Raw genomic sequence first — 13,969 nt, 5'->3', positions numbered from 1 at the left:
TGTCTAAGACCAAAAAGCTCAAAGCTTTCATCCACCTATCAATATCTCTTCATTTCTTTTAAGTTATTGACCATTTTAATACTCGTGTTTAGAGATACTTGCAATGATCAGTTTTCTCAAGTTCTCGGTGTCGGGATATTTTCCTGGAGGCGGGGAGGGAATGTTTAATGGGCTTCTTGAGTTTGGATACTCATCTTGTGGAAGGTGGGAACATCAGGTCAAGGACATTTTAGCATGCTTGTTAGGCTCCCTTAGTGCTAGAAGACAAGGTCATGATTTATAAGGCTAAGACAATGAATGGGGGGAGAATCAGCATGCTACTGATCGGTGCAGTTATTTCCAAGTCCAATCCACATGTGTTTCAGGAATGGTTAAAGTTCAAGGGTTAGAGACAGGAGGTGGGGAATAGAGATCACCAGACTTCACAGATCCTTTTTGGGAATAAGGAAAGAATATAAAACAAAACAAACCAAGAAAGAAAATTGCAAGGGTTCCCCCAACCCCCTTCCCTGAACACACAACAGCAAACACCATTCCTTTTTCAAGGATTCCAGGGCTCCGCCTCTCCTAGAGTCCTGGGGACAGTTCTCTTCTGGATAACTTTTACTTGGAACAGAGCCTGTTGTCAACAGGAAAGGCTCTGTTTGGGATAAACCTTCATGGAGGTCAGTCGACTGAACTTTGAGTATCAGGTCATGCTGTGAGGGACACAGGGGGTGGAAAAGAATATTCTCCGCCATGGAAAAATGAGACAAGGACAGAGAGGAGGCCTGTCCCGAGGTCTTTGGTGGTCAAGGGACTTGTGTCCACTCCCGGGAAACTGATTTCTGAGTGTTGGGTGGGAGGGCCATGCTTCCGAAAAGTGCGTATGGTCTGTGCTCCCCTCCAGGGCTGTCTGCAGCTCGCCTGGGGAGGGAGGCCTTGTGTGTGAAGACGCTGGGAGAAGAGAATGGGGGACAAGGACGATATCGTGCCCTGACGGGGTGACGGAAACGACAATGCGCTCCTTGCGCAAAGGCTACCCGCAAGGAGAGCGGATAAAACAGCGAGACCACGGGCCCTCGTGGAGGGGGAAGACCGAGGGCTCAGCTCCAGCTTCACGAAGCGCATTGCAGGAAGCACCCTGAAGGCTGGGCAGAGTTGGCCGGGGCCTCCCGGGGTTAATGCGGAGTCTATGATGCCCGCAGCGTCCCGGCACGTACGTGAAGGCGTCCACGTCCACCGCGGCGAACACGCCCCACGGCAGTCAAGTCCTGATCGCCAGGAGTCCACAGGGCGCGGGGAGGGGAGAGGCTGGGGACGCGGGGTCGGAGTGGGCGGGTGAATCCCCCCGCCCAAGCCTCAGGGTGTCGGGGAGGAGGGCGCTCCAGACACGCCCCCTGTCCCCAGCAGCCCCCACTCTGCCCGGCGCTGTCCTAGAAGGCCAGACATTGGCCCGTGGCCACCTGCCAAGTGGGGCCGGGAGCCGGGACCGGGGGAAAGGGCCTCGGCGGCGGCCCGAGGGCCCTCAGAGCCTGCCGCCGCGGCCACTCCCTTAGACTCTGGCCGTGCGGGGACCGGGGGCGCTCTGCCTCCGCCTTATAAGAAGCCCGGCGCGGGGCCCGCGGCGGGGCCGGAGGCGGGCACGGGGCTCGGGCCGCGCAGGGGCGCCCCCACCAGCGGCGGCGCGGCGACATGGGCCGCTACTCGGGCAAGACGTGCCGGCTGCTCTTCATGCTGGTGCTCACCGTCGCCTTCTTCGTGGCCGAGCTGGTCTCGGGCTACGTAGGCAACTCCATCGCGCTGCTGTCCGACTCCTTCAACATGCTGTCCGACCTGATCTCGCTGTGCGTGGGGCTGGGCGCCGGCTACGTGGCGCGGCGACCCCGCGGGGGCCTGGGGGCCACCTACGGCTACGCGCGCGCCGAGGTGCTGGGCGCGCTGAGCAACGCCGTCTTCCTCACGGCGCTCTGCTTCACCATCGCCGTGGAGGCCGTGCTGCGCCTGGCGCGGCCCGAGCGCATCGACGACCCCGGGCTGGTGCTCGTCGTGGGCGCGCTGGGGCTGGCCGTCAACGTGCTGGGGCTGCTCATCTTCCAGGACTGCGCCGCCTGGCTCGCCTGCTGGGGCCCCCGCCGCCGCCCGCCGCCGCCGCCGCGCGAGCAGCCCCAGCCGCCGGCCCGGGGCCGCGCCCCGAGCGCCATCGGGGGCCCCCGCCGGCCCTCGGCCGCCGCCCGCGGCGTGGCGGCCGCTGCAAGGCAGGACGAGCAGGGGGCGACGGTGTTCTCCAACGTAGCAGGTGCCTTTCGGTTGCATCCTCCGGACCTCGCTCTGCCTTTCCCTCCTCCCGCCCGTCCCTTCCTCCTCATCCACGCCCTCTTTTTCTTCCGGGCTGTGGCTGCTGTGGCTGCTTCTATTTTGTTTAAAAAAAAAAAAAGAAAGAAAAAAAAAATCCATGTCCTCTGTAGCTCGGCTTTAATTATCTGCTCCTCATTTATTGTATTCCCCACAGTGTCTCTGTTTTTTTCCTGGATCTTCAGGCCTCCCCCACCTCTTCCCTTCCCCTTATTCTCTCTGTTTCAGAGCCTTGATTTTCTTAAATATAGTTATTATTGGGCAACAGATCATGAGATACGGTCTGAACTTTGTTTTCTCCTTTCCGCCTCGCCCACCCTTCTATCCTCCGGGGAGTTATGGGTTTGGAGATGGGGGTGGGATTCCACTTGCCTCTGTTTTTTGTTTTTTAAACTTAAATGGAAGTGTGAATGAAATCCAGAGGTGGGTCACAAGGCTTATGTCAAGGCCAAAATGTACTATTCTGGGTTGTGTGTGTGGAGAGGTAGGGGGTTCTGATGAGCTAGTAGGAGTTTAAGATAACAAAACCTTTTTTTGAGTTCATTGGTTCTTTTTGTTTGTAGAACTTATACACAACACAAGGTTTCTTCTTTGAATGCAGGTGATTCTCTGAACACCCAGAATGAACCAGAAGAGACTATGAAAACGGAGAAAAAGTCTGAAGCCCTGAATATCAGAGGTAGGATTGACTTCAGGTGGATTTGAAACCCTTGTTTGTAATGCATATGGGCTGTGCTGTACTCTGCATTTCTGTTTGCCTTTTAATAAGGTGTGTTAGAAAGTAGGCCAGTTGCACTAATAGACTATGACCCTAGTCTCTTGCCTAATGGCTGCATTGATTTGGAGAGACACTCTAGCTGCTAATGATTTATCCTTGCTCCGCTTAGAGCCAGGCTCATGCTGCCTGCTCCAGACACTCACAGATCAGGAGTAACATGTTATTACTTTACTCAGTTTTCCCCACTCGTGGGTATGAGGGTATGAGGTCTAATGCAAATGAGGTCTATTTTAATTGAATGTAATTTTGATGAAGGTGAGAAGAGAGTTGCTGGCGGCTGTCCATCGTGGCACTGCTGATTGACCCTCACGCTTCACTTATTTCTGCCAGGACTCTGCAGCTGGGGTGGGTCTCTTGGCTCTCTTGAATCTCTACTTCCGGGCCCAAAGCGGAGGGTTCTGGTGAGGCATGTGGAAGGCACGTTACTAGTATTTTCCCTGCCGTGTGCTCAAGGTCACAAGCACTGGGCAAATGTTAGTCCAGGGAGTTCAGAGGTGAATTTCTCACCAGATACCAACATTGTATCCAGCACCTCTGTCTTCCAACTTCTTGGGCAGAGACTTTGCTTCCGAGTGATTCCAGAAGGGTCAGTCCACCATCTCAACTTGGAGGATTTCAACAAAGATTATTTAACCCTTTACTTTCAGATGATTTGGGGGAAGCCTGTGATAGGGCTTAAATGGAAATAATATAAATAAAAAGTAATCATCTGGGAGACATTTTCATTTTTGAGAGTCTCCCGTCTGTTTTACAAAGTGATACCTGGTATGCATCTACAGGGAAAGTCAGAAGAAAAAAAAACAACAATGACAACAACCATGCATGAGCTCCTAAAAATTTCTATGTGAGTCACTTTTTAAAATTGAACTGCAGTAGGAGAATTTCTGAAGTGCTAGCTGGCGAATCTTTTTTGAAAAGAGAGAATCTGTATTGAAAAACCATTATCCTTTGTCTTTCTTTGGGTTCAGTTAAAAAAAAAGTATATATAATATATACTATACACATTTTGATATCAAATACATACTACATATTATATATATCACAGATTTTTCCACAGTACTTTAATTTTTCAAGGCACATTCTGTTATTCATTCTCATGCTGCAGAGAAGGAGAACGGGTAAGCGAAAAGGTGCTAAGAGGATTTAATAGTGGGACCAATAGATAGTGTGACCTTGTTCGGGAAGCATGATATATGAACCTGCAGCATGATCATGAAACTTGTACGATCTGGCCGATCTTTAGTCTAAAGTCGGAGCTCCTAGGTGGAACAATGCCAGGGTAAAGCCTTGCTGTACCTGGCTCAGCCCTGAGCTCCGCTGACCAGTGTGTTCTGTAGCTTCCGACAGAGGTGAATAATGCAGCAGCTAAAAGATTGGGATTTGTGCTCAAGATGTCTGGGTTTGAGGTCTTGGCTCTACCACTTAAGCCTCTGACTTTGGGCAAGTTTTTGGACTTCTCTAAGCCTCCAATTCCCTCATCTTTTAAATAGTATCTACTTGAGGGGGTGGCTGTTAGATGAAGCATGTCAAGTTCTTGGGCAATGCAGAGGGAAAATGTGCTTTTGTGCCAGGCACCGTGCGGGCACAAGTCACTTGCATTTGTAAGAATCTCACCAGGTGGGAGCTGTTGTCTCTCAGGTAGTGAGTGGAATTGCTGGGCTCAGCCCTACTGTGTAAGTGGGGGTGAGTGCTCCGGGCCCTGCTGTGGCTCCCAGGAGTCTCTCCATCTTTCAGGCCAAATGGGAGGCTGGCCTCCCCTTAGATCTTGTGTCCTCATCTTGGATCCATGATTCAGAGAAGGTGCACACAATGTTACAGCAGAAAAGGACTTAGTGGGAATGAACTCCACGCCCCCTCGTTTTGCAGATAAGGAAGCAGGGTCCTGAGAGTCTGGTGACTTCCCAAGTCACCCAGGCAACCTCAGAAGCAGGGCTGGGCTCCTGGGCTCCTTCATATTTCCACCTCTTTCCAGTCTTGCACACTGCCGGTACACTCCATGCAGAATGGCTTACTTCTCCAGTGTAGACAGTCCACTGAGTGGTTACACTTTTGACCTTTAAGCCACTGTTTGAGAAAGCAGGACTATTCCCCCAGATCTGCAGGGGAGCAAACGACGGGCGGGGATTCTTGTGAATAAGAATCATTTCTGGATATACATTGGTGTTTCTCATTTCAGTGGAATAAAACAAATGCCTTCTGAGAAACACAGTCCATCTTCTGCAAAGCACCGTGAAAGCACAATCCTTTAAAAATTCTCACCAGTTGTGGTGGTTGATTTTATTTAATAGGATCAAATGTGATACATCCAAAAATGTTGCGACAGAGGGTCAGAAAGATAATTAACTTTTTGTATTTCAGTATAAATGTAAATAGATAGACCACAATCTAGACATCATTTGAAAATAAGTCTCCTTTGATGAGATGTTTCTAATTTTTTTTTCCAGTAAGAAAGCTCTCTCTTCCTTCCATAACCACTTGTTAATGCCCAGGGCTGGTGTACTGTATTCCTGGTTATCAGCAAAGTCAACAACACCGATGGCTTTTCCAAGGGCTGGGACACACCAAATTTCAGCTGATGTCAAATTGCCAGTTTTTCTGAGTTTTTGGAAAAAATCTCAAGACAGGAAGTGAGGTCCAACCGTTGAGGTGTCCTGTCCTCGCACTTGTACCTTGTGAGAATGATGACTAATCAGATCGTTGAGCTGTCTACCAACGGCTGATCTTCGTCTCTCAGATAACGCTGCCTGACTTACCTTTCTGAATCATAGATGTGATCCCATCAGAGCCTGCTCAGAAATCTTTCCCCTTCCGGAATAAGGTCCTAACACTGCTGGCAGTCAAGGGCTTGCTGTTCCCATGTCAGCACTCCTTTCTAGATGTTTCTGCCCTGTTCTTCACCCCTTCGCTGTCCCACCTCCTCTCCTAGACCCGAGCCATTTCTCCTGTCCCCATCCCCATCTAATGCACACGTACAGTGAGGCGAGAAGAGCTCAGCCAGGCAGATCTGGTTCAAGGTCAGCCTCTGCCTTTTACCAGCTAGGTGATCTTGGGCAAGTAACTTAACTTTTTTGAGCTTTAGTCTCCCTGCCGACGTAGTGGAGATCACCACAACATCGCTGTGGGGTTGCGAGCATTGCATGAGGGGTTGGAAGAGCGCAGAGGACACAGTCCTCAAATCATGCAAATTATCATTGTCGCAATCATTTCTATGCACTTACGTCTCAGTGGGCTTTCAGACATTGTTTCAACAGATTCTTCAGAACTAGCCTCCGAGAGAAGTGAGACAGACGCTGTTCTCATCCCCATTGTACAGAGGACGATGCTGGTGTTCAGAGAGGTTGACTTCCACAAGGTCCATGCGCACAGAGACTCTCAGGGTCTATGACTTCACACTGAATGTGCCTCTCTCGCATGCTGCCTGATGGGCACGTCCTCACCTGCGGCCTCCCTTGAGCTTCCTGCCTGGAACACTTTCTCTCTGAGCTCTCTCTGCTTGGAACCCCTCTGCCTATTGAGGTCCGTCCCCGCTTCAGAGTCCTGCCCAATTGCTTCATCTCTTGAGATGCTGTCCCTGAGATTGCCCATCACAGGGAATCACCACCCCCCCATCCTGAGGTTCCTGGTGCCCTTTTCTGAGAATCCTGCCAGTGTGGACTCTGGTCCCTGGAGGATGATGACCAGGCCTTCTTCGTCCTTACACGGGAGGCCAGAAAACACACTATAATATCCAGTCTCTGGAATTTGAAAGAATCAGGCTTTAAGAGGATTTTCAAACTGAAGGCCATGATAGGTTGACTCATAAAATCAATTTAGTAGAATATGATGAGCATTTAGAAAATTAACCAGAATTGAATGAAATAGAATAGAAAACAGTAATAAGTCATAGGTTAGGATAGGCTTTGTTTTTTCACATTTGTTTCAATGCGTGTCTCTGGGTGTGCTAGGAGGCAAAATAGGATTCTTACTGTGGATTATGGGAAGAAGAAGTTTGAAAGCTATTTTATGTAATTATGGGGGGCTGGCAGGGAGATTTCGTGGGAGGAAAACATGAAATGGGAATCTAGGCTGTCTATGAGGCAGGGTGCACAGTGGTTTTTTGTTTGTTTGTTTGTCTTTTTAAAGATTTTATTTATTTATTTGACAGACAAATCACAAGTAGGCAGAGAGAGATGCAGAGAGAGAGGAGGAAGCAGGGTCCCGGCTGAGCAGAGAGCCAGATGTGGGGCTCGATCCCAGGACCCTGGGATCACAACCTGAGCCGAAGGCAGAGGCTTTAACCCACTGAGCCACCCGGGTGCCTTGCACAGTGGTTTTCTAAGCAGACTTGTATCCCCACTCGAACCCTTTCTGGTTCTGTGATCTTGGATAAGTTATTCAGCTACTCCATGCCTCAGTTCCCTCATTTGTAAAATGGAGAGGGTAACCGCTTCAGAGAGTCTTAATATGTAAGGACATGGGACACACTTACAACAACGTCTGATGCATGTTTGTTAGCTAGCAATACAATTATTATTATTAAGTAAAAGACAGAAGACACTCTATGTCATGGGAGTTATGACCGGCCAACCAGAAAATACTGTTTCGTTGAGTGCCTGCATTGTGTGCTTCTGGTGCTAAAATATAAACACAAGAAGTGCAGAACATGACCCTCGTCCTCATGTCACTTAGCGACTAATGGAGGAAACAAGGCTATCATGCAGGAAACAGAGGATGAAAATGGTCTTAGGCGGTGAAGCTGTTGTCAAGTGCAAATAGGAAATACTTGGTTTTTGTATTTTTGTAGTCCTACCGTGTACCTCCCTGGAGAGGGTCCAAGCTTCGATCTTCAGGTTTCCCTGGAGGAACAAGGTATATAGACCAGCTCTTGGGAATTTCTCTTTGTGGCTCAGAACAAGGGCTGGGGAGTAAAAAGCTCTTCCAGAGGTGGGGTGTGTGAAAGGGGGCACAGAATTAGAAAATGGAATTATTTAATCTATTCATTGAATCAGGATCCTATTCTAACAACTAAACACTCTGCCAGAAGGGAAAGTGAAGATACTTTGTATTTCTGTATTATTTTGGGGTGGGAGGAAGTTTGCCACAAATTGCATTTAGTATGTTTACAGAATGCTGTTTCACCTCTGATGCTACTCAGCTATGCAGAATCCTAAAAGTATTGTCAAAAAGAAGCATTCGCCCAATTAAACCATCTTCCAAGTGAGACTGTTTGGTTGTAGCCACAAGTGAGTTATGAGGATTTGGGATTCTTATTAATTCAACCCAGTGGATCTGTGGGATCCCTGGAGAGACAAAACGAGCCTTTCTTAATCTATACGCTTTCTTCTAGAGCACTGTTCTGGGACTTTCATGTGAGTTTCGGGCCCCTGTGATCTTGTTAAAAATGCAGAATCAGATTCCATAGCCTCTGACATGGGGCCCGAGATTCTGCATCTCTCACCAGCTTCTGGGGGTTGCTGATGCGGCCAGTCCGGACACCAGCCTGACTAGCAAGAGTCTGATGTATTCTGCAGAAAAAAAAAAAGAAAGAAAAAGAAAGAAAGAAAGAAAGAAAGAAAGAAAGAAAGAAAGAAAGAAAGAAAAAAAGAAAAAAAGAAAAAACCAAAACCAAACCAAAACAAAAAAACCAAACCACGACAAAAAAACCTAGTGTTTGTATTTTTAGAATTCTTCTGACAAAGTTTTCACCTAAATCCCAGTTTAGTCTGTGTGTCGCATACAACTGGACACCCAGATCTTCTGTGTTAGGATGGCAAATTTTTTGTATCATAATCAAAACATTGAAGGTTGGTTCCCTTAATTAAAGGCAACCGTGACGTTATTATCTCTTAAATTTTAATTTAATTTTATTTTGACAAATGGCTCTTTATTCAGCGGCAGTGTTGCTGGAGACCCTTCTTTTTTTTTTTTTTTAATTGACTCCCTTTTTTTGGTTAAGACTTTATTTATTTGACAGAGAGCACAAGGAAGCAGAGCAGCAGGCAGAGGGAGAGGGAGAAGCAGACTCTCTGCTGAGCAGGGAGCCTGATGTGGGGCTTGATCCGAGGATGCTAGGATCATGACCTGAGCTGAAGGCAGATGCTTAACTGACTAAGCCACCCAGGCACCCCTGGAGACCCTTCTTAAGGACCTTTCAAACCAGATCCAGTTTAAATGACTGAGGCTAAGTGAGGAAAAGGCAAAGGCATGTAGGAAAGGGGGGGAATGGATCAAGGAAGAGGGAAGACAAGGAATAACAAGAACCACTCTCTATCATTTTTTTTTTTTAAGATTGTGTTTATTTATTTGACAGAGAGAGAGTAAGCAGAAGCAGGGGGAACAGCAGACAGAGGGAGAGGGAGAAGCAGGCACCCCGCTGAGCAGGGAGCCCGATGTGGGGCTCAATCCCAGGACTCTGGGATCATGACCTGAGCCAAAGTCAAATGCTTAATGGACTGAGCCATCCGGATGCCCCAAGAACCTCTCTTTTGATAAGTCTTAATTCCTTCTCCTCTTCAAAATGTTTAAAACCATTTAAATCACAGACACATGTCTGAAAGAATAAGAAACCATTTGCACAACCTCTGTTTACCAGTTCTGTGCCTTCTGACAAGTGGTAGGCAGCCGTGGTGAGACAGGTGAGCTGTGAACAGACAGTCCCTTTCCCCACTGGGGTCTGCAGCTCAGAATCTTCCTAGGCTATTATGGGTTCTCTGGGTCCTGGGATGCTGGCCTAGGGTTTTGTTTTCTGCAAAGTAGCTGACTTTTTTTTTTTTTTTTTTTTTGTCCGTTTGAATCCATCCTGCTCTTCTAACCAAAAAGAAAACAAGTAGCAACTGGTCTTCTTAGACTTGGCAACCCCGGTCACAGAGCGTCCCATGGCTCCCAAATGTGGATCTGTGCTTGAGAGGTCTTTCTTCCTTCCCAACAGGTGTGCTTTTGCACGTGATGGGCGATGCCCTGGGGTCAGTGGTCGTGGTGGTCGCGGCCATCATATTCTACGTGCGTCCCCTGCCCCCTGAGGACCCATGTAACTGGCAGTGCTACATCGACCCCAGCCTGACTGTCTTCATGGTCATTATCATTTTGTCATCCGCCTTCCCGCTCATCAAGGAGACCGCTGCCATCCTGCTGCAGATGGTCCCCAAAGGCCTGAACATGGAAGCGCTGAGTGAGTCACGTGGTCCTTATCTAGAGCCATGCCCACCTAGTGCTCCGTGGGTCAAAGGGCTGGTGTTATTTCAGAGCAGTGTTTGATTTATGTATCTTGGAATACTGTAAATCACCTGGCCGTAGAAACATCTATCATATGTTTGGTAGCCGAGTAAGATGACTCACAGCTCCGAGAACCAAAGGTCCTTTGCAACCCATGACCCTCTGACTCGGCCGCAGATTTTTGAGAATAGAGTGTTGGGCAGAACCTGCTCCTTGGGTCCTACCTTCACGTCAGAGATTGATTTTAATTCCAGTAAGGTTACCCTGCCAAGAACTTGATTTTTATTCTCCTTATTCTGAAAACAGGAATCATTCATTTGCATTTGGGATCCTGCTTTCTAGGGAGCTGATTTTGTATGGGCATGCAAGTCGCCGTGTCTCTTGTGACACCCTGTTTAAATGTAAACATGAATTTAAAACAGGACCGTGTTTTAAATTCAGATCATTCATGGCCTCCTTTGGTAATGAAACCTCTTTGCTGGGCTCAAAGAAAAGGTCAATCTCCCACCTTAGTTATGTGCGTCTGAGCATACGTAGGTTAGAGACTTGGCCGAGTTGCTAACTGGGGACAATCCAAATGCTGGTGAGAAGTTGAATGTGCTTCTTTATTTTCTAGTGTTTCTACTGTGAGGTAAGAGCCTGGCCCACTGTGGGGCTCAAAGTTGGAAGACCTTAACTTCATGACAGATCCCCGACAGGAGGTTTGAATGGGTCTTAATCCATCGTATGGCCACGGCTAGGCCTTCCCCTGGGAGGGCGTGATTTATGGTGGTCACTGTTGGTCAGAGCCCGGCCAGCCCCGTGTTTAGGAGCACGCATTGGGACCAGCTGCTTGGGCCATTGCCAACAGCCTGTGCTTCTCCTGGTCTTTCCCCCTGGATGTTCTTTTTGCCTTTTGGTGCCTCCTCTTGGGCAGCACTGCTTTATAGTCTCAGGGCCACTTAGGTGGTCAGCTCTCCAGCTGCTTTACCGTGCTGTGTCCCAACAACCAGCCTTCATTTCCTGCAACCTGGTATCTACCCAGTCCGGCAGGCAGAGGAGGTGGGCGGTGAGGAAGGAGATACCTAGGAGCAGACACGCAACATTGTCTCTCCCTTCCAGGAACTTGTTTTCCAGTTGAAGAAACAAGATAAACATATCAAAGCAATTTGTGATAGATAATGGCTTATATTGCCTTTTAACCAAGTTATCTATATTTAAAAACATTTAAAAAATAGATGGTAAGAACAGGAGCAACCTTTCTATGGGACTATTATACTATATGCTGACAATGTTCTAAGTGCTTTACTTATATTCACTCATTTTAATTCTGCAAGTAAACCTGTGGGGTACTATTGTTATTGTTCCCGACTTACAGGTAAGGAGACTGAGGCCCTGGGAGCTAGCTAAATTACCCAAGGCCGTGTCTAAACTGGGATTCAGACTCTGGCTAGCTTACAGGGTCTTTGCTCCTAATCACTATTCCACATCATCTCTCTAAAGACGTGCTCATTTGAGAAAGTATGGAGAATATAGAAGACTTAAATAAAAAATAGAAGTCTCTCGTAATCTTGCCACCCAGAAATTACCTCTTTTAATATTTTTGAATCAGTCATTCAGTGAGACAAGCTTTTAGCAGCATAAAATTTGTGTGTGTATATATACACTGATGTTTGCTTAAAAAAAAAAGAAAAAGATTGTGCCGTATATACAGTATAACTATTTCATTTTTCACTTAAAGATATCTTATATACGTCTCCTCATATCCTTAAATATGCAACTTACTTATTAATGGCTGTAATCATATTCTTTTATATATAATTGATTTAACTATTTCCTTATTTCTGTTTTTTTCATTAATACAAAAAACACTGCCCAAACCATTTTTATAAATGAATGTTTGGGTATTTCCCTATAGGTTAAATTCTGAGTACTAGAGATGCTGGTAAAAGTTTTCCATCCATATTGCCAAGTTCTCCTCTTTCAAAAAGACACCCTATTTCATACTCCAGGCACAGCCCGTCAGGGTGTCTGTTCCCTTGTAAACTCACCAATCCTGGGAATTTTTTGGTATGTTGTTAAACTTCTTTTCTTGAATTGCCTTTTATGGGTTCATGATGGATGTATAGGGACTCAGAGAGGACGGAGAAGATTATGGGAAAATGTACCCATGTAGATACAGCTCTTTTTCTTCCCATTGTTGTAAATACATCATTTTGGTGAGAATGCCTTCAGGGACCGTGTCCCTCCCGTAGAGGTACCTTGTTTCCAGTAGCCCCCACTAACTGTCTGTTCTTCCTTGTTGTAGTGAGCCAGCTCTCAGCTGTGCCGGGGATTAGCAGCATACATGAAGTGCACATCTGGGAACTTATAAGTGGAAAGATCATTGCCACACTGCACATCAAGTATCAGAAGGACAGGGGCTATCAGGACACCAGTAGGAAAATTCGAGAGATCTTCCACAGTGCGGGAATCCACAATGTGACCATCCAGTTTGAGCAGGTGGACTTGAAGGACCCCGTGGAACAAAAGGACCTGCTGTTGCTCTGCAGCTCCCCCTGCATCTCTAAGGGCTGTGAGAAGAAGCTGTGCTGCCCTCCCGGGGCCCTACCCCTGGCGCACGTCAACGGCTGTGCGGAACACAATGGCTGTACCCCTCTAGACACAACCCCGAGTGATAGCTTTGCTAGGCAAGAAACAGAAGTGGTTATTGAAGTATCTTCAGACAACTGTCTGAGTGACCATGGACAAGCTCTTAGCAAAACTCAGGAGGACCAACATTATGTCAACAGCACACATTTTTAATCTGGTCCCCACATAAACAGACAGAATAGACGACGCATTCTGGCTGGTGGAAAGACCTGGGTGGGCTGTATCAAATTTGCGGTGTGCTTGCTCTGTGTTCAAAAGGGGCTGGTTGTTTGGGATGTTAATTGCATGTATCTGTTAATTTCTCTGTGACTGAGAACTTTACGTTGTCCCCAGTGTCTCAGGCTGCTCTTCAACAAACTCACTGTTTTAGTTTGAACATTTATTTTAAGAAGCAAACTGTGCTCGTATCTGTGTCAGGGATGTTGAAGGCTGGGACTCCATGGCTGTGGACACGGGATTCAAAGCAGTTCCTGTTTTAAAGTGATAAGAACTTGTAGCGGACTCTTAGGTGAGCTCATAGCCAAGTACATCGAAAAAGCTTAAAAATCGTGATAGCTATTTTTTTTTTCATTCCACTAGACGATCACAAAAAAAGGAAAGTTGGATAGTCCTGTCACTGTGGAAATTTTTTTCTTTGACTCATTTTCGAATAAATGAAAAGTGAGCATCTATTAGAGTAGAAAATATTCTCAGAACATTAGAGGAAGTGGAGTTTATTAGGGGAAGACAGGAAGAAAATCCGTTGACTACCTCTTCATTTTGTCAGGTGGAGGGAGAACTAATGTTTACTTTCCATTGCGAAATGAATTGCAGCTGTAGGGTGCTTCAGATGTTTAATGCATAAAATACCTTTTTTTCTGCTTGGAAGTATGGGAATATTTCCACTTTCTAAGGTACAACACAATACTTGTATCTTGTCTTGTGGGATCAGTCCACTGGGACTGTTCTTATTTATTGCATAATGGCTCATTTGTCCAAATTTCCTTTGGGTCTTTTTTTTTTTTTTTTTTTTTAGGCTCACACTTATAAGTATAG

At 47.0% G+C, this 13,969-nt stretch overlaps 1 protein-coding gene across 1 annotated transcript; it reads left to right on the top strand.

The window, feature by feature from the left end:
* The first annotated feature begins 1,344 nt into the window (after positions 1-1,344).
* Positions 1,345-13,241, top strand: LOC111151189 (solute carrier family 30 member 10). Its single transcript, XM_022508992.1, has 4 exons — positions 1,345-2,278; positions 2,936-3,013; positions 10,020-10,259; positions 12,591-13,241. Exons 1-4 carry the CDS (start codon positions 1,675-1,677, stop codon positions 13,085-13,087), a joined length of 1,419 nt encoding a protein of 472 aa, XP_022364700.1. The 5' UTR covers positions 1,345-1,674; the 3' UTR covers positions 13,088-13,241.
* The last annotated feature ends 728 nt before the right edge of the window (positions 13,242-13,969 follow it).

The sequence above is a fragment of the Enhydra lutris genome, unplaced genomic scaffold (assembly GCF_002288905.1).
Source record: "Enhydra lutris kenyoni isolate GAN:26980312 unplaced genomic scaffold, ASM228890v2 scaffoldscaffold25, whole genome shotgun sequence".
Classification (NCBI taxonomy): Eukaryota; Metazoa; Chordata; class Mammalia; order Carnivora; family Mustelidae; genus Enhydra; species Enhydra lutris.
Note: the sequence above shows the minus strand (reverse complement) of the source record. Positions and strands in the feature narration are given on the sequence as shown.

Bases quoted from the DNA above. Each gene is read 5' to 3' on its own strand.
- LOC111151189 (XM_022508992.1), top strand. From the start codon at position 1,675: ATGGGCCGCTACTCGGGCAAGACGTGCCGGCTGCTCTTCATGCTGGTG. The intron at 2,279-2,935 runs GTGCCTTTCGGT...CTTTGAATGCAG, and splicing joins GGTGTTCTCCAACGTAGCAG to GTGATTCTCTGAACACCCAG. The intron at 3,014-10,019 runs GTAGGATTGACT...CCTTCCCAACAG, and splicing joins TGAAGCCCTGAATATCAGAG to GTGTGCTTTTGCACGTGATG.